Source organism: Pseudophryne corroboree, chromosome 1, assembly GCF_028390025.1.
Source record: "Pseudophryne corroboree isolate aPseCor3 chromosome 1, aPseCor3.hap2, whole genome shotgun sequence".
Lineage (NCBI taxonomy): Eukaryota > Metazoa > Chordata > Amphibia > Anura > Myobatrachidae > Pseudophryne > Pseudophryne corroboree.
Genome location: NC_086444.1, coordinates 810939364 through 810964165, shown reverse-complemented (window position 1 = coordinate 810964165; position 24802 = coordinate 810939364). Strand labels below are relative to the sequence as shown.

Below are 24802 nucleotides of genomic sequence, written 5' to 3'. Positions count from 1 at the left end.
TGCTGTCGGGAGGTCATAGGTGGACGTGGAATGTCACTGCATGAGTGACAGGAGCCAACTGCTGGGAGCTACACATGCACTCAGTCGGTCTCCTAAATTGTCTGTCTTATCTGTTATCTGGGTCAAACACTACACTGCTTTTCAAGGTAATGTACAAATGGTGTTTTGTGGAGTGTTTGCTATTAATGATCTGATACAATGATTGTACTAAACCTATCATGGATCTGTTTTCTTAATCAGGAAAATCATTACATTTGATGTTAAATGTATCTGCTATCCACAACTACAGTGTTTTTATATTCTCCAGTTGTAGCAGCAGATCGTTGGACACAGTCCTCATATGTTAATGTGGGATGAATATTTATTTAAAAAGTTCTCTCATATTCCTAGTTGTTAATATTCGCTGCTGTATAGCCTGTTTTCAGATTTGACTTATGCATATGCTGGTTTTACAACTGGATTGGTAATAGTGTTTGGCCTCCCCTTCTCTGCCTCATGATTGATCAGTAAACCATGTGCTACTTGGGGAACTCTTGTAGATATCCTTGTAAGAGCTCTTATACTGCAGAACAATTCTGGAATTTATTAAGTTCACCTTTGTAGAACACATGATATTTAGTTTTAACATTGTGCATGTTCTCATTTCATATTGATTGTCAGTAGTTTATGCAAAATTGTGTTTTGCCTAACGACGCCCCACCCTAAAAGTATGCAGATAAAATTCCTTCAAACATTCTTTGCAGGGCTAAAATGTTATCTTATGGTGACTTGTAGATCTTTAACTCCTTGTTGATCGGACAGTAACTAAAGTGGACTTACACACATAAACATGTCTGTATACAATTACACATCAGTCTATTTAGGGTCACCATTATGTTTCATTTGCAGTGATAAATTATGACTAGACTCATCCCAATTGTAAAGCGCAAAAGAATATGCTGGGGCTATATAATATAGGGGGGAATTCAGTTGTGGGCAAAGGGTGTTTAAACACCGGCAATGGCACTGTATCTTGCACCCTTCGGCCACCCATCCGAATCCAAAATTCCCAGAAATGTGCTCACTACCCTATTGGGGTGCAAGCAGTTTTGTGTGATTTGTCCTGCTGCTATTGCCACATTGATTCAGCTGGGCAATGTATTTGCCCATAAATGAATTCCCCCTTAAATGTTAACTATGAATATTTATTGCCACCCTTCCCCCTCCGGGATTGATACATCTCCCTAATTTCTCTTACGTCCTAGAGGATACTGGGGTTCCATTTAGTACCATGGGGTATAGACGGGTTCACTAGGAGCCATGGGCACTTTAAGAATTTGATAGTGTGGGTTGGCTCCTCCCTCTATGCCCCTCCTACCAGACTCAGTTTAGAAAATGTGCCCAGAGGAGCCGGTCACGCTTATGGAAGCTCCTGAAGAGATTTCTGCATTTATTTTATATGTTTGTTATTTTCAGGCAGGGCTGGGTGGCACCAGCCTGCCTGCTTCGTGGGACATAGTGGGGGGAACTGTCCAACCTCTTGAAGGGTTAATGGTCCCGTTCCCCGCTGACAGGACACTGAGCTCTTGAGGGAACTATTCGCAAGCCCCACCACGGCAAGTGTACATTCCCGCAGCACGCCGCCACCCCTGAGCCAGAAGAAAGAAGAGTGGTGAGTACTAAGCCGGCGTCCCGACTAGTGGGTCGGCGACCATTATGGCGGCATGAGGGTATGGAGACGCGCGGCTTCTAACCAGGGCGGATTGCGTCTTCAGACACAGTACACAGCTGCGTCTCAGTACACTGTACACAGTACCCACACTGGCAAAAACAGCCTTAATACGGTTTTCTCTCCATTTTGAGCAACAGATTACCTCAGCCAGTATAAAAAAAGCGGGAAGACCGCGCGCCATTGAAGGGGTGGGGCTTCACTAGGAGAGGATCCAGCAGCTCACCAGCGCCATTTTCCCTATGCAGTGAGCAGACGCTGACTGACAGGAGCGCGCAGCTCCTCCATTGTGATTCCAGATTACCTCAGCGGTACCAGGGGCTCATAGCAGGGGGGGAGCGACTATTAGTGTACTAAGTCCCCTTTAAGGGCGCGGTGGGGTCTGGCTCCAAATTACTGTGTGTCTCCCTAAAGGGCTCTTTGTGGATTAATTGTGCTTAACCTTTTCATGTGTGTGTATGTGTGTGTGTGTTGTCACATTTACAATATGTCAGGCAAATAGTGTGTTTCTTGTACAGCGGAGTGTTCCTCTTCACCAGGGGGCTCACTACTGGGTACTCAGGGCAGTGCAGCTTCCCAGAGTAGCGGGGCTGAACCGGAATTGGTTAATTCCATTAAAGGAATTATTTCAAATAGTTCTACAAAGCTATCCCGCAATGAGAAAGAGACGCAATACTTAAGACAGACTGTGGATGAGTTGATGAATAGTGACTCGGTCCCCAAACCAGCGTCTCAATCCCCTCCCATTTGTCTGCAAAACGATCTTTGGCCCATATCCTGCAGTCTGACTCTGACGCTAATGGGTCAGACACGGAGGAGGGTGAAAAACAACAGGTGGATGTGCTGGACACCCAAATCCCAGGCACAAAATACTAAATTAGATTAATTCACTTGTATTGGGTGCACACTAGCTGCACAAACTAAGGCTTTGCAAGAGCCTGGAAATCACACTGGAATACAATAGGGTGTGTCCGTGCGCTTCAGTGACTCCGAATACAGTGATAATAATAATTACTCACTTATTATCACTGTATTCGGAGTCACTGAAGCGCACGGACACACCCTATTGTATTCCATACGGAGGAGGGTGAGGTGGATTTGATGGGGGGGATGCTACACAGGGAATAGAAGCTCTCATAGAGGCTATCAGGGATGTTCTGCAAATTCCTGATAAGGTGTCAGAGGAGTGTGAGGAATCTTATTTTAATGTTAAAAAGAAGTCCTCAGTCACTTTTCCTGCGTCAAAGGAATTGAATACCCTGTTTGAAGAACTGTGGGTTAATCCTGATAAGAAATTTCAAATCCCTAAAAGGTTGCTCTCATCTTTTCCTTTTCCTCTGGAGGATAGAAAAAAATAGGATAATCCACCGATAGTGGACACATCAGAGTCTAGGCTGTCACAAAAAAATTGTATTGCCTGTCCCTGGTGCAGCCTCCCTAAAAGATACAGCTGATCGTAAAATTGAGACTACACTCAAATCATTGTACACAGCTGCTGGGGTGGCCCAGAGACCCACTGCTGCATGTGTGTGGATCACAAAAGCCATTGCCATTGCCATAACCTAAGTGAGGGGTTAGATTCCTTGTCTAGGGGCGATGTTGTTTTACTCCTGCAGCATATACAGGACTCTGCGAACTTTATGGTGGAAGCCATAAAAGAGATTGGTTTGCTTAATACACGCACCACTGCTATGGCAGTGTCAGCACGCAGGGGCATGTGGCTACGCTAGTGGACTGCTGATGCGGACTCCAAGAAAGTCGTGGAAGGCCTGCCATTCACAGTAGAGGCCTTGTTTGGACATGAACTAGACAAATGGATCTCCAAAGCTACTGCGGATAAGTCTACGTATCTTCCTTCCACAGCTCCCCCAGCCAGGAAAGCTTATTCAGCTTCAAATTTACAGTCCTTTTGGACAGCCAAGTTTAAGGGAAAATCCAGAGGTGCTTCTACGGCCTCCAGAGGCGCAAGAGGTGCAAACCAGCAACTGCAGGTGTTCAGGAACAGAGCTGAGGCTCTGCTTCTTCAAAGCCTTCAGCATGATGGTGGACTGCGAGGCCTGGAGGTCTGTCAGGTGGGAGCCCGACTACAATTCTTCAGTCACATCTGTTAGTGCCCGGATCCCTGGGTAATAGATCTTATTTCCCAGGGCTACAGACTGACAGAGTCTTCAAATCAGGCTTACCAGCTTCACAAGAGGCAAGTATAACTTTACAGCAGGCCATCCAAAAACTGGCACAGACTCAAGTCATTGTTCCAGTTCCACCTCATCTACACAACAAGGGGTACTATTCCAACTTGAACCCGTTCTTAAGAGTGTTCAAGTCCAAGATGGAGTCTCTGCGAGCGGTGATCTCAGGTCTGGAGGAAGGGGAATTCCTTGTGTCTCTGGATATCAAGGATGCGTACCTTCACATTACGATCTGGCCGCCTCACCAGGCTTATCTACGGTTTGCACTACAGGACTGTCACTACCAGTTCCAGGCCCTGCCATTTGGTCTCTCCATGGCACCGAGGGTGTTCACCAAGTGATGGCAGAGATGATGTTTATACTCCGCAAGCAGGGAGTGAACATAATTTCGTACCTGGACGATCATCTGATAAAGGCGCCATCCAGGGAGAGGTTGCTGGACAGCATTGACCTCTCAACCAAACTTCTCCAGGAACACGGGTGGATTCTGAATCTTCCGAAATCTCACCTAGAGCCGACATGGAGGCTCCCATTCCTGGGAATGATACTGGACACAGAGTCACAGAAAGTCTTCCTTCCGTTGGAAAAGGCATTGGTAATCCAGTCGATGGTTCGGGATGTCCTGAAGCCAACCCGGATATCGGTGCATCTATGCATTCGCCTTCTGGGGAAAATGGTGGCCTCTTACGAGTCGCTTCAATACAGAAGGTTTCACGCAAGACCCTTCTAGCTCGATCTGTTGGACAAATGGTCCGGATCGCATCTTCACATGCACCAGAGGATTCGTCTGTCACCAAAAGCCAGGATCTCCCTTCTGTAGTGGCTACAGACCTCACACCTCGTCGAGGGTCGGAGGTTCGGAATTCAGGACTGGATCCTGCTAACCACGGACGCAAGCCTCCGAGGTTGGGGAGCAGTCACCCAGGGGAGCAGTCACCCAGGGGGTGCAGTTTCAAGGAAGATGGTCAAGTAAGGAAGTTGTCCTTCCAATCAACATTCTGGAACTCAGGGCAATATACAACACCCTTCTGCAGGCCTCTTATCTTCTTCAGGATCAGGCCATTCAAGTCCAGTCGGACAATGTAACGGCAGTGACGTACATAAACCGACAGGGCGGAATGAAAAGCAGAGCAGCAATGTCAGAGGTGTCAAGAATTCTCCTCTGGGCAGAAAAAAACGCTGTGGCGTTGTCAGTGGTCTTCATTCTGGGAGTAGACAACTGGGAAGCAGACTTCCTCAGCAGACACAATGTGCACCCGGGGGAGTGGGGCCTTCATCCGGAAGTGTTCAGGTGCTTGACATCTCGGTGGGGATATCCACAAATCAACATGATGACCTTTCGTCTCAACAAGAAGCTCAAGTGGTATTGTTCCAGGTCAAGAAACCCACAGGCAGTGGCGGTAGATGCTCTGACGACTCCATGGGTCTATCAGATGGGGTACGTGTTTCCTCCACTTCCTCTCATCCCAAGAATTCTCAAAAGAATAAAAAGGGAAAAGGTTCAAGCAATACTCATTGCTCCGAACTGGCCAAGAAGGGCCTGGTACGCGGACCTTCTGGAGATGCTCCTCGAAGATCCGTGGCCTCTACCTCTTCGCGAGGATCTTCAGCAACAGGGCCCATTCGTCTATCAGGACTTACTGCGGTTACGTTTGACGGCATGGAAGTTGAACTGCTGATTCTAGCCAGAAGAGGGATCCCTAACAAAGTTATCCCGACTATGATCCAAGCCAGGAAGGGGGCAACGTCTAAACATTATTACCATATTTGGAAGAAATACGTCTCTTGGTGTGGAATTTCACCTGGGACGTTTCCTCCTTTTTTTTGCAGGCAGGTGTGGATGTGGGCCTATGTCTGGGCTCCATAAAAGTCCAGATTTCGGCCTTGTCCATTTTCTTTCAAAAACAATTGGCTTCTCTCCCTGAGGTTCAGACGTTTTTGAAAGGTGTTCTGCGCATCCAACCTTCCTTTGTGCCTTCCACGGCACCTTGGGATCTCAATTTGGTGCTGCAGTTCATCCAATCGGACTGGTTTGAACCGTTACAGGAAGTTGATGTAAAGTACCTTACATGGAAGACTGTCGCACTGTTGGCCTTGGCTTCAGCAAGACGTGTGTCGGAGCTAGGGGCGTTGTCTCACAAGAGTCCCTACTTAATTTGTCATGAGGACAAAGCTGAACTCAGAACTCGTCCGCAATTTCTTCCTAAGGTGGTATCTGCGTTTCACATCAACCAGCCTATTGTGGTTCTAGCTGTTACGGACACCTCTGCTACTTCAAAGTCTTTGGATGTTGTGAGGGCTTTGAAGGTGTATGAAAAGAGAACAGCTCGTCACTGGAAATCCAACTCTCTGTTCGTTCTATATGATCCCAATAAAATTGGGATCCTGCTTCAAAGCAGACAACTGCATGCTGGATTAGGTTCACTATCTAGCATGCTTATTCCACAGCAGGTTTGCCGGTTCCGAAATCTGTACAGGCCCACTCTACTAGGTTGGTGGGTTCTTCCTGGGCGGCTGCCCCGGGTGTCTCGGCTTTACAGCTCTGCCGAGCAGCAACTTGGTCAGGTTGAAACCTTCAGTTTGGTCAGTCAGTTCTGCAGGAACCTCAGTACTCTCCCACCCGGTTTGGGAGCTTTGGTACATCCCCATGGTACTAAATGGAACCCCAGTATTTTAATTACCTACCGGTAAATCCTTTTCTCGTAGTCAATAGAGGATACTGGGTGTCCGTCCGGTGCTTCGTTCTTCCTGCACTGTTACTTGGTTAAGTGTTGTTGGTTCAGCTGTTGCTGTTCCTGTTTAAAGTTGGGTCAGCAAAGCTTTCCTCTGTTTTGTGTGTGCTGGTTTGGAATCTCAGCACTATTTTTATCTATCCTCTCAAAGTATGTCCGTCTCCTCGGGCACAGTTTCCTAGACGGAGTCTGGTAGGAGGGGCATAGAGGGAGGAGCCAGCCACACAATCAAATTCTTAAAGTGCCCATGGCTCCTAATGGACCTGTCTATACCCCATGGTACTAAATGGAACACCAGTATCCTCTACGGACTACGAAAAAAGGATTTACCGGTAGGTAATTAATATCCTATTTTTGTATGTATGTATTTATACTATGTAAACAAAAGTGATTAAGTGATTGGACACTGACAGCAAATAGATCAACATGATTTAATTAACGTCAGGTCCACCACATGCAGTGATTACTGCAGGCCCCCTTCTAAGCAAACTGTCCACAAGTTCCTGGACAACATTAGGCGGTATGTTTTGCCATTCTGCCATAAGTACAGTGACCAACCGTGACACTGACAACAACGACACTGACATTCGTCTTAGGGCTTCTCAGTGGGGTTAGGATCAGGAGCTGGCCAGTCCATCCGGGTTACCGAATTTTCTGTATACCAGTCCAGCATCGCCCTGGAAAATGGCAGGTGGCATTGTTCGGTAACGAAAAGGTTTTGAAACTACACTGGACCTAATTTATCAAGAAGTAATTAAATAATTGTGTACCAACATGCTGGCTATATTTTTGTGCAAATCTATATTGGCTCTTAAGGCCCATACACATTAGACGATGTCGCTCTGTAAGCGACATCGTCTAACGTTTCCCCCTCCCGGGCCGGCCGGTCGGCAGCCGCCTGTACGCACTGAGCGATATAACAGCTCATATCGCTCAGTGACGCCATGCCCCCGTCAGCCCTGCATGAAGGTCGTGGATGACAGTCCACATCCTTCATGCATGCCCTACCGACAGCGACGATCGTTGCCGACCCGCGGGGCCGCGCATCGGTCGTCGCTGGCGGCATACACACTTAACGATAAAATGAGCGACGTCGCTCAAGGAGGGGGAAAATGAGCGACGTCGCTCATTATATCGTTAAGTGTGTATGGACCTTAAGTTGGTGGTGCTCCCAGATAACAAGCCCATGTAGACTGTACGAGAGAAAGTTTTTGTGTAAGATGCAAAGAAAAGGGGACTAAATACCTTTTCCGGGGCACACTTATAAATTCATAAATTAATGTGTAGTTAAAAATTTACTTTTAATTCACTTTTAAAAAGTAGAGATACAAGTACTTACACCAGGTTATATTGCAGCATATCCCTGCTGCTTTAAATAAATCCAATTGCAACTTATCATAAGTCAATAAACATTTGTAGCGAAAATATAACAAAAATATACATATAGAGGTATCCAGAGACCTTTTAATTTGTCTATGAATAAAATTAATTCAAAACGATCAGACTGTTTGCATGTGTGTACTGGTGCCCGTGCTGACCCACTGACATCACAACTGGAGGGGCAAAGTTATCGCCTGCCTAGCTGTGATGTCTGGCCTAGCATATCGAGCAGCCGATATATAAGTGTGTTACTTAATCAGCCACTCGGTCGGCGTGGCGACCAGTTGCCCGCTTTCTCTTTCTAATATGTGCCCAGCTTTAGATATTTAAAGTAAGGCCTTATAACTAAAGGGATTTGATTTTTTTTTTTTAATTTATGTATATTTTATTGTCTTGTCTAGGTTTGTTGTCCAGTCTCTGAGAAAGATGGCTACCAGTAATCCAGTATTGAACAGATTAGAGCAGAGGGCCTCAGAGGCTGATCAAGTTATTGTATACCTCAAACAGCAAGTTGCACTTCTTAAAGAAAAAGCAAGTAAGAATATAAAGTAATGACTTTTATCATTATTGTTTGAATTGTGCTGGCTGAAGGAGCAGTGGCTACTCTTAAGACCCATGCACACTGGGTGATTTTGAGCTCACAGTAGCTCACTTTTGGCATTTTGAGCTACTTTGAGCTCAACCTCGTCCAGTGTGTATGGGCGGACGATGAGCGGTGAGTGCTGATGCGTGCTCCCACATCATCGCACCGTCCGAAGCACTTTCTACAGTCTCCTACTGTGGAAAGTGCTTAACCCCCCCCCCTTCCCCCGTGAACATCGCTGGCACAGGGAAAATAGCTCAGTGTGTATGCACTGAGCTATTTTCCTGCCAGAGATGTTCACGATCATCGCTGTGCATACACCCTGGGCAACAACGCCCAGTGTGTATGCCCCTTTACACCACAGTGTCTCAGGACTGCCAAGTCACGGCTGTCCACTACATTTAGGTCTGGCCTGTGGTTACAGGAATGGATCTTCCATTGTTGCTCTGTTATGTCTCTTAAAGAAGTTTTGCCTACACCATATTCACCTCAAGATCTACCTCCATGTTTATTACACAGATACTGTAACATAGCCACAGATCATTCCTGCTTGGCTAGCCACAGTATTATTTTATATTTTTTGTTAAAAAATGTTTCTCATACCATGTTCACACTGCCTCCAAAAATCCGGGTTATTGCACGTGAACGTGCAGTAATCCGGGTTTATGTGCAGTGTGAACGGGCTGCAGGACAAATTCCCGGTAATAAAGAAGGGTTATTCCCGGTTAAATACCGGGTCAGGCGCAGTGTGAACAGTGTACCCGGGTCGATGCGATCCGGGACCCTGTTCACACTATAGGAGCAGGCGGTGCTTGTAGATCATCTGATCTCCAAGCGCCTCCCCCACATGTGACCCGGTGACATCATCGACACGGCAATATGCCGTGTCAGGCCGCCAGTCTGAACGGGGTCTCAAGCGGGTTGCACCTGGGAAGGTCTCGTGCACGAGTCCCGGGTGCAACCCGCCAAAAGACAGTGTGAACATGGTATTAATAAAGATTTCCCTGTTTAAATTAAATGTTCATGACACTTGTTTGGTTGATGGAAGCTATCTAGTAGAACCCACAGCTAATCATACCAATTTATATAGAGAGAGTAAACTATTTCCTGCATGGAAGATCTGCAGGGATGTAACTGGACACGTGGCTTATAATCCTTTCACACCGCACAAATAACCCGGTATCGACCTGGCATATTGCAGGGTCAACACGGGTCGGTGTGCGGTGTGAAAGGCCCTTGGTCGAATCCCCGGGTCGCCTGAATACCGGGTCAGTGGCAGTATGAACGGGTTCCCGGGTCGATATTACTCGGGACCCGTTCACTACATAGGGAGAGGCGGAGTGAAGATTAGCTCATCTCCCAGCGTTGCCTCTGCCTCCTTCCCCGCTGCCGACTCCGCCCCCCGACGCTATGGCAACCGACCCGGCAAATTGTGAGATAGGAAGCCTGCTATTAGGGTCCAATGCCGGATCCCACCCGGGAAGGACCCGTTTCCAATTCCTAGGTGGCATCCGGCATTGGCGGTGTGAAAGGGGTAATACAGGGATGAAGAGCTCTGTAAGCCCCCAAAGGTACAGTTGTTACAAGAATCACATTTGTTTCTGCTGTATCTCAAATAACTAAAACATTGTGCACAGTAGTTGTAACAATGCCTCTAAAATCAATGTTCTACATCCCTAAAATCGTTCGTACACAGCATTTGATGACCTATCACTCACTGTAAGTTTCCTCTTCAATCAGTAGACAGATAAAGCATAGTAAAATAATTTGTGACAGCATTTTGAAGTTTAAAAGTTTTTTTTTCTTTTCCCATAACTTCTAATAGTGATTCCAAGAATAGACAGGCATTAATTCCAGTATATTAACGTTAGTTTTGCAGGCATCTCTACGGGAGGAGAAGAAGCTCCGCGTGGAAAATGCAAAGCTGAAGAAAGAAATTGAAGAACTGAAAGATCACCTTGTGCGAAAAGAAGTAAAAAATGGAGGTAACTGTCTGCAAACAGCCTTATATGTCTGAAGGGGATGCAGTCAAGATCCCGCCGGACGGGATCCCGGCGGTCAGAAAACCGACACTGGGATCCCGACCGGCACAATCCCGACATATTCTCCCTCTGTCTGTGTCCACGACACCCATAGAGGGAGAATAAATTAGTGTGCCGAGCGTAGTGAGGCACCGTGCCCACAGCGTGACGAGCAGCCCGCAAGGGGCTGCATTGCGCTCGCCCCCCCTGTCGGGATTGTGCCGGTTGGAATCCCAGTGTTGGTATTCCGACCGCCGGGATCCCGTCCGGCGGTATCTTGTACTGATCCCGTCTGAAGGCATCTCGCAATAGCTATAATAGGACTATTTCTGCAGCGGGGTACACTGGTTTTCCACAGGGAATAACATCGGGGTGTAGAGTTGGATCTTGATTCAAGGCACCAACAGACTAAAGCATTGACTGTTCCCAGGATGCACTGCACTGCCTCCTCTATAGCCCCGCCTCCAGGCACTGGAGCTCAGTTTGTAAGTTGGTGCCTGCAGTGCAGGTCACTAACAGGTGGGGCTGCGCTAGGCAGCCCTGAAAAGAGCTTTTTAGAAGACTTCAAGGGCTGCAGCACTATATGTCTTTATGACATGCTGTGCTGCGGCTCCATCACCCCCCTCAGCGGCACTGCATACTCCCGCGGCCTGGTTCCCTGGTACTTGCAGCGCAGACACACCGGTTTTCTTCAGGCACACCACTGCTGTCATTCTCCAGGATCACGTGGCTGCACTAAAAGGGGGGGAGGTAAGCTTAATAACGATCCAGTTGCGGTCCCAGGAGACGGACCGCTCCGCTGGCGTGGACACTGTGTCGCACAGGGACCCCACTATATCCACCAGGGCAAAGAGCACAGGTCGTATTTATTAAAATCCATTTGCAAAAGGCTCCACAGTACCCGGTGGTGAAGTCCAGCAGAGGGGATAAGGCTCTGACCTGTAGCCCCTCCCCCAGATCCTGGCGCCATCTACTGCCGGTGTTCCCGCCCTGAAGCTGCATCTCTCTCTCTCCCTCACTCCCTGAAGAGATTTTGGTGCCATTATGTAGCTGGGCTGATCTCCGGGACTGCTGGGCACTGTCTCCTCTGTAAATCCGCCTGTATCATCAGCGCTGTGCATTTACAGACACTTAAGTATTCTACATGTCATTTTAGACAGTGTTAGTTAAGAACAAGTGTACTGCTATCTGAATATTTAGTACAAGTATTCTTTGATATACATCCCAGTGTTTACTGTGCATTGTTATATCTGTATACATACATAAATATATGTAATTACTAGTCCAGTGCAGTTTTATTGTTATATATGATAATTCCTGCATTGTGACTCAGTGTGCCTATAGCTGCTGTGTGGATTCCACTTTTGTGTATCACACGTTTGCTATCACTATATTCTGTACCCTGGGGAACTAGGTGCGTCAGGGTCTCATATAATATATAGTGCTACACAGGGTATACTGTTAGTATTTCTCACTGTGTTTTTCAGTCACCCCACACCACTTATATCCTCTGTTTATGCTCGGTATTTACTGTCACAAAACACAGGGGATTATTTACTGGTTTTGTTGTGTTTGACTGGCTATATTGTACTATTGCATCCTAAGGCTACATCCTACATGATGTCTGCTACACAGGGTGGGACATCAGCAGACGCTCCTGCATCATGCAGTGGTGTCGTCACAAATTCACCAGTGGGGGAAGTGTTTGCTGCTGGTTCAGGCGCTGGGGGTCATACATCTCCCTGTCCGTCTGTGGAACCTGTGGACAATCAAGAATCAAGACCCACCTTAGGCTGCTTTTTTAAATATGCTGACTACGCTTGTAACGCATCTCACGCCCCTGTGGGGCCTCCTGTGCCATTACAGCCACATATTGTCCCTGTAGTTAATCCGCCATGGGCGGATGCTTTGTCTACTCAGTTACAGCAATTAAATCAGACTTTGGTCAGACAAAAGTCCACCCCACGTCCCTCTGGGGCCAAGGGGTCATCTAAGCGGGCTATTTCTTCCTCACAATCCACTAATATTTTGGATAATTCTTCCGATGACGATGGGGAATATACTGATCCATCAGACACTGATACAGTTGCTTCTGATGAGGAATCTGCAACCCAGGTTGATGTTCCTGACCTTGTAGAGGCTATCATGCTGATTCTCCAAATTGATGATGACATTGAGCCGTTTGTTACATCTAAGAAACCGGATAAGTTTAAATGTCAGAAGGTTGTTAAAGTAGTTTTACCACATTCTGACCTCTTAATTGACATACGTCAGGAGTCCTGGTCATTTCTAGGAAATACATTTTCCCTGTGTAATAAGATGCTAGCTCGTTATCCTATCCCTGCGGAGTTGAGTAACAATTGGGAAACTCCACCACCGGTGGACTCTCATGTCGTCCGTCTTGTGGTGTCATCTACTCTGCCTGTCACCACTGTCACTTCACTGAAGGAATCGACAGATAAGCATGTGGACGGTTGCCTGAAGTCTATTTACACTCTTACCGGTGCTGTACATAGACCCACTATGGCTGCCTCTTGGGCGGCAAAAGGAATTGAAGCATGGGTTCAGGCAATTGAGGAGGACCTACCTCAGAATATTTCTGACACTGCCAGACAATATCTGTCATATATTACCACAGCCTCTCACTATTTCAGGAAGCGGCCTCTGATGCAGGGTCATGGCGGCCACGGCTTCTACTACGTCTATCCTGGCTCGCCGAATTCTGTGGTTAAGTTCCTGGAAAGAGGACCTGGACTCTAAAAAGACCTTGGAGGTACTTCCTTTCAAGGGAGACATCCTCTTTGGGGAAGATCTGAATAAGATTGTGACTGACTTGTTTCTCCCAAGTACTAATCCTTCTGCTCAGAAAGCTAAGAGTACCACTTTTCGTTCCTTTTGACCTCCAAGTAAAACAAAAGGTCAGGCGTACCCGAGACAGGCTCGTACTTCTTCCAAAACCACTAAGCCCAAATCGAAATAATCCCAGGCTGCCCGTCAGCCTGCTTTCAAACAAGACAAGCCTGCTGCATGATGGGGCGGGCCTCCCCCTGGGAGACCCCAGGGTGGGAGGCTGACTTCTGCAGTTCGCCCAGGCCTGGTAAAGACCACTTCAGATGCCTGGGTATGTGGAGTTGTCACTCACGGGTACGCAGTCTCTTTCAAGAGACGTCCCCCTCGCCAGTTCTGTTCAACAGTTATCCCTTCGGATCTGTTGAAAGCGCAAGCTCTACACCTGGTTGTACAATCCCTCCTGGAAACAGGAGTGGTAGTGCCAGTACCTCTGTCACAGAGAGGCAGGGGATACTATTCGACCCTCCCTGTTTCTAGTTCCGAAACCAAATCGGTCTTTCCGGCCTATCCTCAACCTCAAATCATTGAACAAGTTTGTGAGAGTGTCCAAATTCCGTATGGAACTCTGCGCTCTATTGTGCTGGCCATGGAACCCGAGGACTATATGGTATCCCTGGACATACAGGATGCTTACCTGCACATGCCTATTGCCATTTCGCATCAGCAGTATCTGCGGTTAGCTATTGGCAACCTTCCTTTTCAGTTCCAGGCTCTGCCATTTGGACTGGCCACTGCACCTTGGATTTTCACCAAGGTCATGGATGTGATGACGGCTTTCCTCCGTCGTCAGGGGATCAGGATCCTGCCGTATCTGGACGACTTGCTTAATCTGGCAAATTCCCAAGATGTCCTTCTCAGTCAACTGGTGATGTTGGTCCAATTCCTACAAGCCCACGGGTGGCTCATCAATTGGAAGAAGTCCTCGCTGGTCCCTGCTCGGAGCATGATGCACCTGGGGGCGCTGCTGGACACACCCAGCCAAAGACTGTTTCTGTCTCCGGAGAAGGTTCTGAAACTTCAGGAAAAAATCAGATGCTTCCTCTCCCGCCAGAGAGTGTTGATACACTCGGCTATGCAAGTACTAGGCCTCATGGTGTCGGCTTTCGACATGGTAGAGTGTGCTCAATTTCATTCCCGCCCTCTGCAGAGGTTAATCCTTTCCAAATGGAATGGCCTGTCTCATCGGATCAGGTCTCAAATGATCTCCTTGACTCCAGAGGTTCGTCTGTCACTGAGCTGGTGGCTACAGGACCAACAGTTGAGCAGTTGCTGTCCCTTCTGGATCTCCAACTGGGTCCTCCTGACAACGGACGCCAGTCTGCGAGGTTGGGGCACAGTGTTAGAGCAACACTCTCTCCAGGGCCGTGGACCAGGGAGGAATCTCTCCTCCCGATAAACAGTCTGGAATTGCGGGCAGTGTTCAACGCGTTGAGACTGGCACTGCCTCTGGTACAGAACAGGACTGTTAAAGTACAGTCAGACCACGCCACCACGGTGGCATACATAAATCATCAAGGTGGCACTCAAAGCCGCATGGCGATGATGGAAGTATCAAAAATCTTCCAATGGGCAGAACGCCATCTGCCAGCCATATCGGCAGTGTTCATTCCGGGAGTCCTTAACTGGGAAGCGGACTTCCTCAGTCGTCAGGATGTGCACGCCGGAGAGTGGAGTCTTCATCCCAAAGTCTTTCAACTCCTAGTGAACAAGTGGGGCCTACCAGATGTAGACCTGATGGCGTCGTGACACAATCACAAGGTTATGGTCTTCGGAGCAAGGACAAGGGATCCTCAAGCAGCGTTCGTGGACGCACTGGCAATTCCATGGAACTTTCGGCTGCCATACGTGTTCCCTCCAGTGTCACTCCTGCCCAGGGTAATACGGACGTTCAAGCAAGAAGGAGGAATACTACTTCTAGTCGCTCCAGCGTGGCCCAGACGGCATTGGTTCTCAGACCTGCAGGGTCTCTCGATAGAGTGTCCTCTTCTACTTCCTCAACGCCCACACCTCCTCGTTCAGGGCCCTTGTGTCTACCCGGACCTGGTCAGACTGGCTTTGACGGCGTGGCTCTTGAAGCATCACTCCTGATAGCAAAAGGATTCTCTGAGGCGGTCATTCACACTATGTTGAAAGGCCGTAAACCAGCTTCGGCTCAGATTTATTACAAGGTCTGGAATTCTTACTTCACCTGGTGTGCTGCTAAGAATTATGATGCATATACTTTCAAAACCTCCGGACTGTTCGCTTTTCTACAGCAAGGCCTAGACTTGGGCCTTCCTCTGGCCTCCCTCAAGGTTCATATGTCTGCCTTGTTGGTGTGGTTTCAGAGAAAAATTGCGTCTCTTCCTGACATTCACACTTTCACTCAGGGTGTCCTACGGATTCAGCCTCCCTATGTCCCTCCTGTGGCTCCATGGGATCTGTCTGTAGTGTTGAATGCCCGAGTCTCCATTTGAACCTATTAAGTCTGTGGACCTTAAATGCTTTACGCTTAAGGTCATATTTCTGTTGGCTATTGCCTCTGCTAGGAGGTTGTTGGACTTAGGTGCTTTGTCCTGTCGTCCACCCTTTCTGATTTTTCACTGTGACCGGGCTGTTCTTCGAACTCGCCCTGGTTTTTTGCCTAAGGTGGTGTCATCTTTTCACCTTAACCAAGAGATTGTGGTTTTCGGCCTTCAACTCTTCTGGTCTATCTTCCAAAGAAAAATCTTTGGATGTGGTACGGGCTCTTCGTGTTTATGTGGAGAGGACTGCCTCCATCAGGAGGTCAGATTCCCTTTTTGTACTTTTTGGTTTTCACAAACGTGGCTGGCCTGCGAATTAGCAAACCTTGGCCAGATGGATTAGAATGGTGATTGCACAAGCTTATGCGCAGGCTGGGCTTCCAGCTCCTGCTGCTATCAAGGTCCATTCTACTCAGTCGGTTGGACCTTCGTGGGCGGCCCGCCGTGGCGCGTCCGCTGAACAATTGTGCAAGGCGGCTACGTGGTCCTCAGTGAACACGTTCATCAGGTTCTATGCCATTGATACTTCCGCCTCCCAGGATGCTTCCTTTAGACGCCGGGTTCTTGTGACCGCTACAGTGCGTCCCCTCCCATGAGGTACTTCTTTAGGACATCCCCAAAGTGATTCCCTGTGGAATACCAGTGTACCCCGCTGCAGAAAAGGAGATTTATGGTAGGCTTACCATTGTTAAATCTCTTTCTGCGAGGTACACTGGATTGCACAGGGCTCTCACCCTGACGCACTTAGCTTAGTTGGGTTTGTATGGCATTAGCCGCTTGTTCCTTCTCCTCTTGTGAGAATGTGGTTCTATGTGACTAACATCTACCGTCTCTCTTACCTGCTACTGCATTGGACTGGTTAACAAAACTGAGCTCCAGTGCCTGGAGGCGGGGCTATAGAGGAGGTGGTGCAGTGCATCCTGGGAACAGTCAAAGCTTTAGCCTGCTGGTGCCTCGGATCAAGATCCAACTCTACACCCCAATGTTATTCCCTGTGGAATCCAGTGTACCTCGCAGAAAGAGATTTAACAATGGTAAATCTACCATAAATCTCCTTTTTGCAGGGAAATAGAAATCAGTATTCCTTCTTCCCTCTGTTTCTATTACAAATATTGTTGCACCAGTTAAGGACAGTTATGGATTTCTACTTTCTATCACCTTAGTTAAACAGGTTGGTGTTCCTGCTAGTACACCAGCTGTCTCCAGTTCCGCTACCTCACAACCTGCTGCTCAACCTGCTCCTGTGAAACCTGCCCCTCCAGCACCGAAAGTAGGGGGTGAAGAGAAGAAAAAGGAAAAGACCGAAAAGAAAGGTATAATCTAAATAGAAGTCTACCATGTTGTGATAATATAGTAGCTTCCTAAAATGATTTATTACGAGACCGGCCTCATATTATACCTAAAAACAAAATACATCAAGCTAGCTAGTTTTGCTTTTGTAGAATTAAGTTATTTATATAGCGCACACATATTCTGCAGCGCTCTACAGAGAATATTTGTCCATTCACATCAGTCCCTGCCCCAGTGGAGCTTACAATCTATATTCCCTATCACATTTACATTCACACACACACACACACTAGGGTTAATTTTTATTGGAAGCCAATTAACCTACTAGTATAATTTTGGATTGTGGGAGGAAACCGGAGTACCCGGAGACAACCCATGGAAGTACGGGGAGAATATACAAACTCCACATTTGCAGCCATGGTGGGTTTCAAGCCCATGACCTCAGTGCTGTGAGGCAGTAATACTAACCATTACACCATCCGTACTGCCCACTTTCTTGCTAGATCCATATACCCATTCCAAAGCTTTCATCATATCCCCACCTTCCTGTCTGGTACATTTACAATATGTCCGAGGAGAACAGGCTTGAGATTTCCATGTTGGTGAAGGGAAGAGTTGTGACATTATAAGGCATCAGCTTGTGTTTCACTGCTAATCAGTTTTCTGTAACCTCCGCTTCCTGTGCGACATGTTGCTCACATTAGCTTTTGGGCTAGCTTTCAAATGTTTCTCCGCTATGGAAAAGTGTATTAAAAGAAGCTTGGAAACTCCTATAACAGGCATGTCCAAACTGCGGCCCTCCAGCTGTTTAGAAACTACACATCCCAGCATGCCCTGACACAGATTTAGCATTCTCTGTCAGCAAAACTGTGTCAGGGCATGCTGGGATATGTAGTTTCCCAACAGCTGGAGGGCCGCAGTTTGGACATGCCTGTCCTATAAGATGGTGTTTTTATCTTCAGAGGTAGGCATGTGTAAGATTAGGGCAGATGTGGAGAAGGGATAAAGTGGAAGGTGATAACGCCCCAGTCAATCGGCTACTAACTGTTAAGTTACAGGCTGGGTTTGAAAACTGACAATGAGGAGCTGATTGGCTGCTAAATTATCAACCTCCACTTAATCACTTCTCCAGGCTTAGTACATCTTCCCCATTCTATTTTAGATCTTGTCATTAAGATCAAACTGGTGTGTGTGTGTGTGTGTGTGTGTGTGTGTGTGTGTGTGTGTGTGTGTGTGTGTGTGTGTGTTAAATCACAATGGCAGAATTTAAAGTCCTTTAGGCACGCTTATGCAGCATGGACTCACATCATATACACTGTTCAAAAAAATAAAGGGAGCACTTAAACAACACAATGTAACTCCAAGTCAATCACACTTCTGTGAAATCAAATTGTCCACTTAGGAAGCAACACTGATTGACAATCAGTTTCACATGCTGTTGTGCAAATGGAATAGACAACAGGTGGAAATTATAGGCAATTAGCAAGACACCCCCAATAAAGGAGTTGTTCTGCAGGTGGTGACCACAGACCACTTATCAGCTCCTATGCTTTCTGGCTGATGTTTTGGTCACTTTTGAAAGCTGGTGGTGCATTCACTCTAGTGGTAGCATGAGACGGAGTCTACAACCCACACAAGTGGCTCAGGTAGTGCAGCTCATCCAGGATGGCACATCAATGCGAGCTGTGGCAAGAAGGTTTGCTGTGTCTGTCAGCATACTGTCCAGAGCATGGAGGCGCTACCTGGAGACAGGCCAGTACATCAGGAGACGTAGAGGAGGCCGTAGGAGGGCAACAACCCAGCAGCAGGACCACTACCTCCGCCTTTGTGCAAGGAAGAACAGGAGGAGCACTGCCAGAGCCCTGCAAAATGACCTCCAGCAAGCCACAAATGTGCATGTGTCTACTCAAACGATCAGAAACGGACTCCATGAGGGTGGTATGAGGGCCCGACGTCCACAGGTGGGGGTTGTGCTTACAGCCCAACACCGTGCAGGACGTTTGGCATTTGCCAGAGAACATCAAGATTGGCAAATTCGCCACTGGCGCCCTGTGCTCTTCACAGATGAAAGCAGGTTCTCACTGAGCACATGTGACAGACGTGACAGAGTCTGGAGACGCCAAGGAGAACGTTCTGCTGCCTGCAACATCCTCCAGCATGACCGGTTTGGCAGTGGGTTAGTAATGGTGTGGGGTGGCATTTCTTTGGGGGGCCGCACAGCCCTCCATGTGCTCGCCAGAGGTAGCCTGACTGCCATTAGGTACCGAGATGAGATCCTCAGACCCCTTGTGAGACCATATGCTGGTGCGGTTGGCCCTGGGTTCCTCCTAATGCAAGACAATGCTAGACCTCATGTGGCGGGAGTGTGTCAGCAGTTCCTGCAAGACGAAGGCATTGATGCTATGGACTGGCCCGCCTGTTCCCCAGACCTGAATCCATTTGAGCACATCTGGGACATCATGTCTCGCTCCATCCACCAACGCCACGTTGCACCACAGACTGTCCAGGAGTTGGCGGATGCTTTAGTCCAGGTCTGGGAGGAGATCCCTCAGGAGACCATCCGCCACCTCATCAGGAGCATGCCCAGGCGTTGTAGGGAGGTCATACAGGCACGTGGAGGCCACACACACTACTGAGCTTCATTTTGATTTGTTTTAAGGACATTACATCAAAGTTGGATCAGCCTGTAGTGTGTTTTTCCACTTTAATTTTGTGTGCGACTCCAAATCCAGACCTCCATGGGTTAATAAATTTGATTTCCATTGATAATTTTTGTGTGATTTTGTTGTCAGCACATTCAACTATGTAAAGAACAAAGTATTTAATAAGAATATTTCATTCATTCAGATTTAGGATGTGTTATTTTAGTGTTCCCTTTATTTTTTTGGGCAGTGTATATATAATGTATTTAGCCTCTGCCAAAGAACTTGTAGTTTAAGAAATGATTAGTGATAGCCTAATGATCTATACTTAAGCACAACTTGGCGGAAAGGCGAGTGTCCACCACATGTAACCTATATCCTTGCAGAGGGTGATCCTCTCATATCTGTGAGCTTCCAAATCTTGCTATGTATTTGCAAACACTTCACATGTGCAATTACATATTTCAAGTTGCTGAGCATTTTAAATTCCTCCCCAACTGGGGGCATATGTAATACGGTATGAGTTTGCCGTAGGTGTGGGATGCCGGACGATTTCAGACTTTTTTTTTAAAGCGACAATCATTTACAAGGAATTGTCTTGCCTTGTAAATGAATGCCTTTAAAAAAAATGTCCGAGATTGGCCAGCATTCCGCACCTACGGCAAACTAGGACCCTATTACATATGCCCCCTTGTATCTAGATAATTAGGATTTTACCTTTTGCATGTGGATATTTCCTTTTTCTGATGTAGTCTTGTACTCTTTTGTGAGAAAGTCTTAAATGTACCAACTGCCAAACCTACTGTGTAAATTAAGGTAATGTATAGTCCATGAAGAATGAAAATTGCAATTTGGTAAATCTAAGACAAAATCTGTTGGAGATTTTTGATTAATGATCATTTCCGTTTCTTTTTATCTGGAGAGTGATCGGACTCTGGAATTTGCTTCCAAAGGAAGTATTGGTTTTCACTTGTAAATCAAATTGCAAATACTGTTTGACAAGGTGCCCTGAGAGCACAGTCCCTTATGTAATCATAACACAATGCTGCTCTATGGAGTCATTCAAGCAGCCTAGAAACACACTGGCTTTTTTCTATTCTTTTTAACATATAAGAAACACTGGGCCTGATTCTGATTTGAAGCAAAGCAATAAAGCGAGCAACTGGGCAAAACCATGTGCACTGCAGGTGGGGTGGATGTAATGTGCAGAGAGATTTAGATTTGGGTGGGGTGTGTTTAAACTGAAATCTAAATTGCAGTGTAAAAATAAAGCTAAATTTGTGGGTTACATGCAAAAGCTGCCCGTATTTACACTGCACAGAAAAAATCTAAATGTATTTGCTCCCCTTGCAAAGCAATATGGAGGGTCATTCCGACCTGTTCGCACGCTGCCATTTTTCTCAGTGCAGCGATCAGGTCACTATTGTGCATTCATATGCACCGCAATGCGCAGGTGCGTCGTACGGGTACAAAGCGGATCGTTGCTGTGCGATGTATTTAACGAAGAAACCATTCGCACAGCCGATCGCAAGGAGATTGACAGGAAGAAGGCGTTTCTGTGTGGCAACTGTCTGTTTTCTGGGAGTGCCGTGGAAAACGCAGGCGTGTCCAAGCGTTTGCAGTGCGGGTGTCTGATGTCAATTCCGGGACCTGACAGGCTGAAGTGATCGCAGCAGCCGAGTAAGTTCAGAGCTACTCAGAAACTGCACAAAAACATTTTGCACGGCTCCCCTGCACAAGCGATCGCACACTTGCTATGCTAAAATACACTCCCCCATAGGCGGCGACTATCTGATTGCACGGCTGCAAAAAATTGCTACTGTGCGATCAACTCGGAATGGTTTGTTGCAGACGGGTGGTCTTCAGTTTACCAGTTGTTGGGAACAGTATACCGGCGCCGGAATCCCGACACATTTTCTCCCTCTTGGGGGTCTACGACCACCCTGGAGGAAGAATAGATAGCATGGCGCGTCACCGAGCCCGCAAGGGGCTCATTTACGCTCGCACAGCTGTCGGTATGCCGGCGGTCGCGATTGCCGGCGTCGGTATGCTGGCCGCCGGGAGCCCGGCCACGGGCATACCATCCTACACCCGTTGCAGACACAACATTACAGTACTTGCTTTTGTGCTTTACTGTACTTATAAATCTGAATCAGGCCCATAGTTTGACATTTTCTAAATGTTTTATTATTATTTTTATTTGTTTATGGTGATTTCCTTTGTGACTGCTCCCTGATTCTTTATGGTCCTACAAAAGGAATCATTGTTTAACAAAACAAATGTAATTTTCAATAGACAATTGATCAACGGTGGTGTTATTCTGACATAAAAAGGAAAATGAAATGGTTTGATATCACAAAAAAAATCAAAAAATAAAAATCCTTAAGTACATGTTGAATCAAACTGAACTAGATATGTTCTCATACACCTAACTTTTTTGAGCTACAGTATATGGCGCGAGCCACAGGTACCAATTCTCGTGCTGTGTACTTTGTACATATATAGGGCCTGATTCAGAGATGAACACAGAACACATCGCTGTTGCGTCTTTTAGATGTATCAGCGATGTGTAAAAATATTAATGATGCAGGAGGTGTCTGTAGGAAAAAGACGCCTCCTGCCAGCATCTGCGATCTGAGTGCTGCGTACAAAGGTGCAGCGTCGGATCACCATCATGACCATTGGTTGCTATGATTGCAGCAACGCAGAATGACTGCCGGAACTGCTCAGCTGGGGCCAGGTTATCTGCGTTGGAAGACGCAGACTCTGGGCTCTGCACTCCCAGTGTTCCCCTATTCTCCGCCTTTAAATGCTGCAGCCTGTTAATCAGGCTACAGCTTAGGGGACAGTGCATGTGATTGCACAGGACCTATTCTATACATATGAAGTACACCCACCATCGGAGATTTTCACAAACCATCAGGTACTTATTAGTTTTTTGGCACAAACGATTTCTTATAAAGTTGCAGATGAAGAATTACCTAGGTACTTAGGTTTAGTGTTTTGTCACAGCTAAGTCGTAAACTGCGTGCTGAGTATCTTAACACAGTACCAGTGTTCTCCCGACGCTATATTTCCCTTGCTGCCCGACACTGTGACACGGCCGAAAGTTGTGCTGCACTAATGTTTCATATAGAGACATCAGTGCAGCATGACTTATTGTCCACATCAGAGTGGAGGCCAGAGCAGATCCATCCTCCAGTATTAAAGAAAGTGAGTGATTGCTCGGTGTCAGACATTTTCCAGGATCGAAAGTGGTAGTGTTCATAAATCTTCCAGGGCTGCAACATGGGTAAAAAGAAAATAAATAAATTATATATGTGTGTGTGTATATATATATATATATATATATATATATATATATAGCGAAAGTAACGGGCGGCACTCCAAGGACTTCAATACGTAGAGAACATAATATCAACGTTTCGATTTTATTCAAATCGTCATCAGGATATAAAATGCAATAAGACAAACAAACATATATAGCTCACCATCACCCAAGACGCCAACCTCGCTTCCTCCCGCCCTTCCGCACACAGGGCGCCGGCGGCTAACAATGGCATCACACGCTGCAACGCACGCATGATGCGTGTCACCGCCGTACAACATCCTGTTGCCTGGTAAGGGGAGAAAACATTATATACAATAAGAACTTTTTATACAAAAAAGGACAGGGCAATGTTCCTAATCAGTCCATTACAACATTATCCATAAACGACAACAGCAGTATGCGGACCCGGAACTGACAGAATTAATAATACAATTTAAGAGAAATAGTGAACAGTTCATATTACCACGATACATCGATCCCCATAAATTTTACAGGAAACTGTTCAACCCCAAATTCTCATTAAGACCATAGGGAGAAACTGTATTGAGGCGATGTATCCATCTAGCCTCTTTCTGAAGAAGGGTTCTATCCCTATCACCTCCTCGTATCTTCTTCTGTACATGTTCAATTATTTTGTACCTGAGAGTAGCTAATCCATGGTTATACTCTCTGAAATGACGTGCTACCAGTTGTTCTTGGAACACCACAGTACCCTCCACAGCTTTTCTAATGGAGGATCTGTGCATGTTCATGCGCTCTTTGAATTGCCTTGTGGTCTTTCCTATATAGAAAAGACCACAAGGACAACATATGAAGTAAACCACATGGGTGTTTGTACAGGTAAGTACCTGCCGTATAGCGATACGTTTACCTGTATGGGGATGAGCAAACGAGTCCCCTGTCTCTAAAAAACTACTCGTAGTGCATCCAGTGCACTTGTAGCACCCGGGTTTACGTTTTAAGAAAGTGCCCGGCATGGCAGAAACCTTCCTACCGGTAATGTCATTCTTAACCAGCCAGTCCTTCAGATTTCCATTGCGGAAGAAGCTAGGTAATACCGACATGTTCTGAAACACTCTCAGATCAGGGTCGGTGGATACCAATGGCCATAACTTTTTGGTGTGCTTTACCAGGCAATCTTTGTACGAATGGAATTTTCTTCGTTAACGACACTGACTTACGATTTGCTGAATGCAAGAGTTCCAAACGTGGAATGGCAAGAGCCTTTTCCTTTGCTATCAACAAATCTGAATATTTATAGCACAGATCCTTGTGAATTTTAGGGAGGGTGTAGAGCACAGGGGCCACAGGATTATCCTGTATTAGTGCTTTTTTAACCGCTATAGTAATAATATTCTCATTTACCGCCTGTGACAATACACCCTCCAATTCACGATTAAATACCCCAGTCGGATCACACGACAATTTACGATATACATTCAAATCTCCCAATTGTCGGCAGACCTCAGAGCAATATTTATCTAAATCTTGAATTACTATTCCGCCCCCCTTATGAGCGGGACGGATAACAATGCTACGATCTTTACTCAGCTGGTCCAAAGTTTCCCATTC

The 24802-nt window shown here is 46.7% G+C and overlaps 1 protein-coding gene across 3 annotated transcripts in view; it reads left to right on the top strand.

Moving 5' to 3' along the window:
* The window catches only part of AIMP1 (aminoacyl tRNA synthetase complex interacting multifunctional protein 1), a 140348-nt gene that overhangs the window by 54151 nt on the left and 61395 nt on the right, over positions 1-24802 (top strand). For 2 of the 3 annotated variants that reach the window (XM_063919230.1, XM_063919225.1), the window contains 3 exons: positions 8411-8544; positions 10464-10577; positions 17131-17280. In XM_063919230.1, the coding sequence (XP_063775300.1) occupies positions 8436-8544; positions 10464-10577; positions 17131-17280 (373 nt within the window). In that variant the 5' untranslated portion in view covers positions 8411-8435. Of the gene's footprint in view, positions 1-40; positions 147-8410; positions 8545-10463; positions 10578-17130; positions 17281-24802 lie in introns of those variants that run through there. The other variant, XM_063919236.1, reaches the window with a different exon arrangement.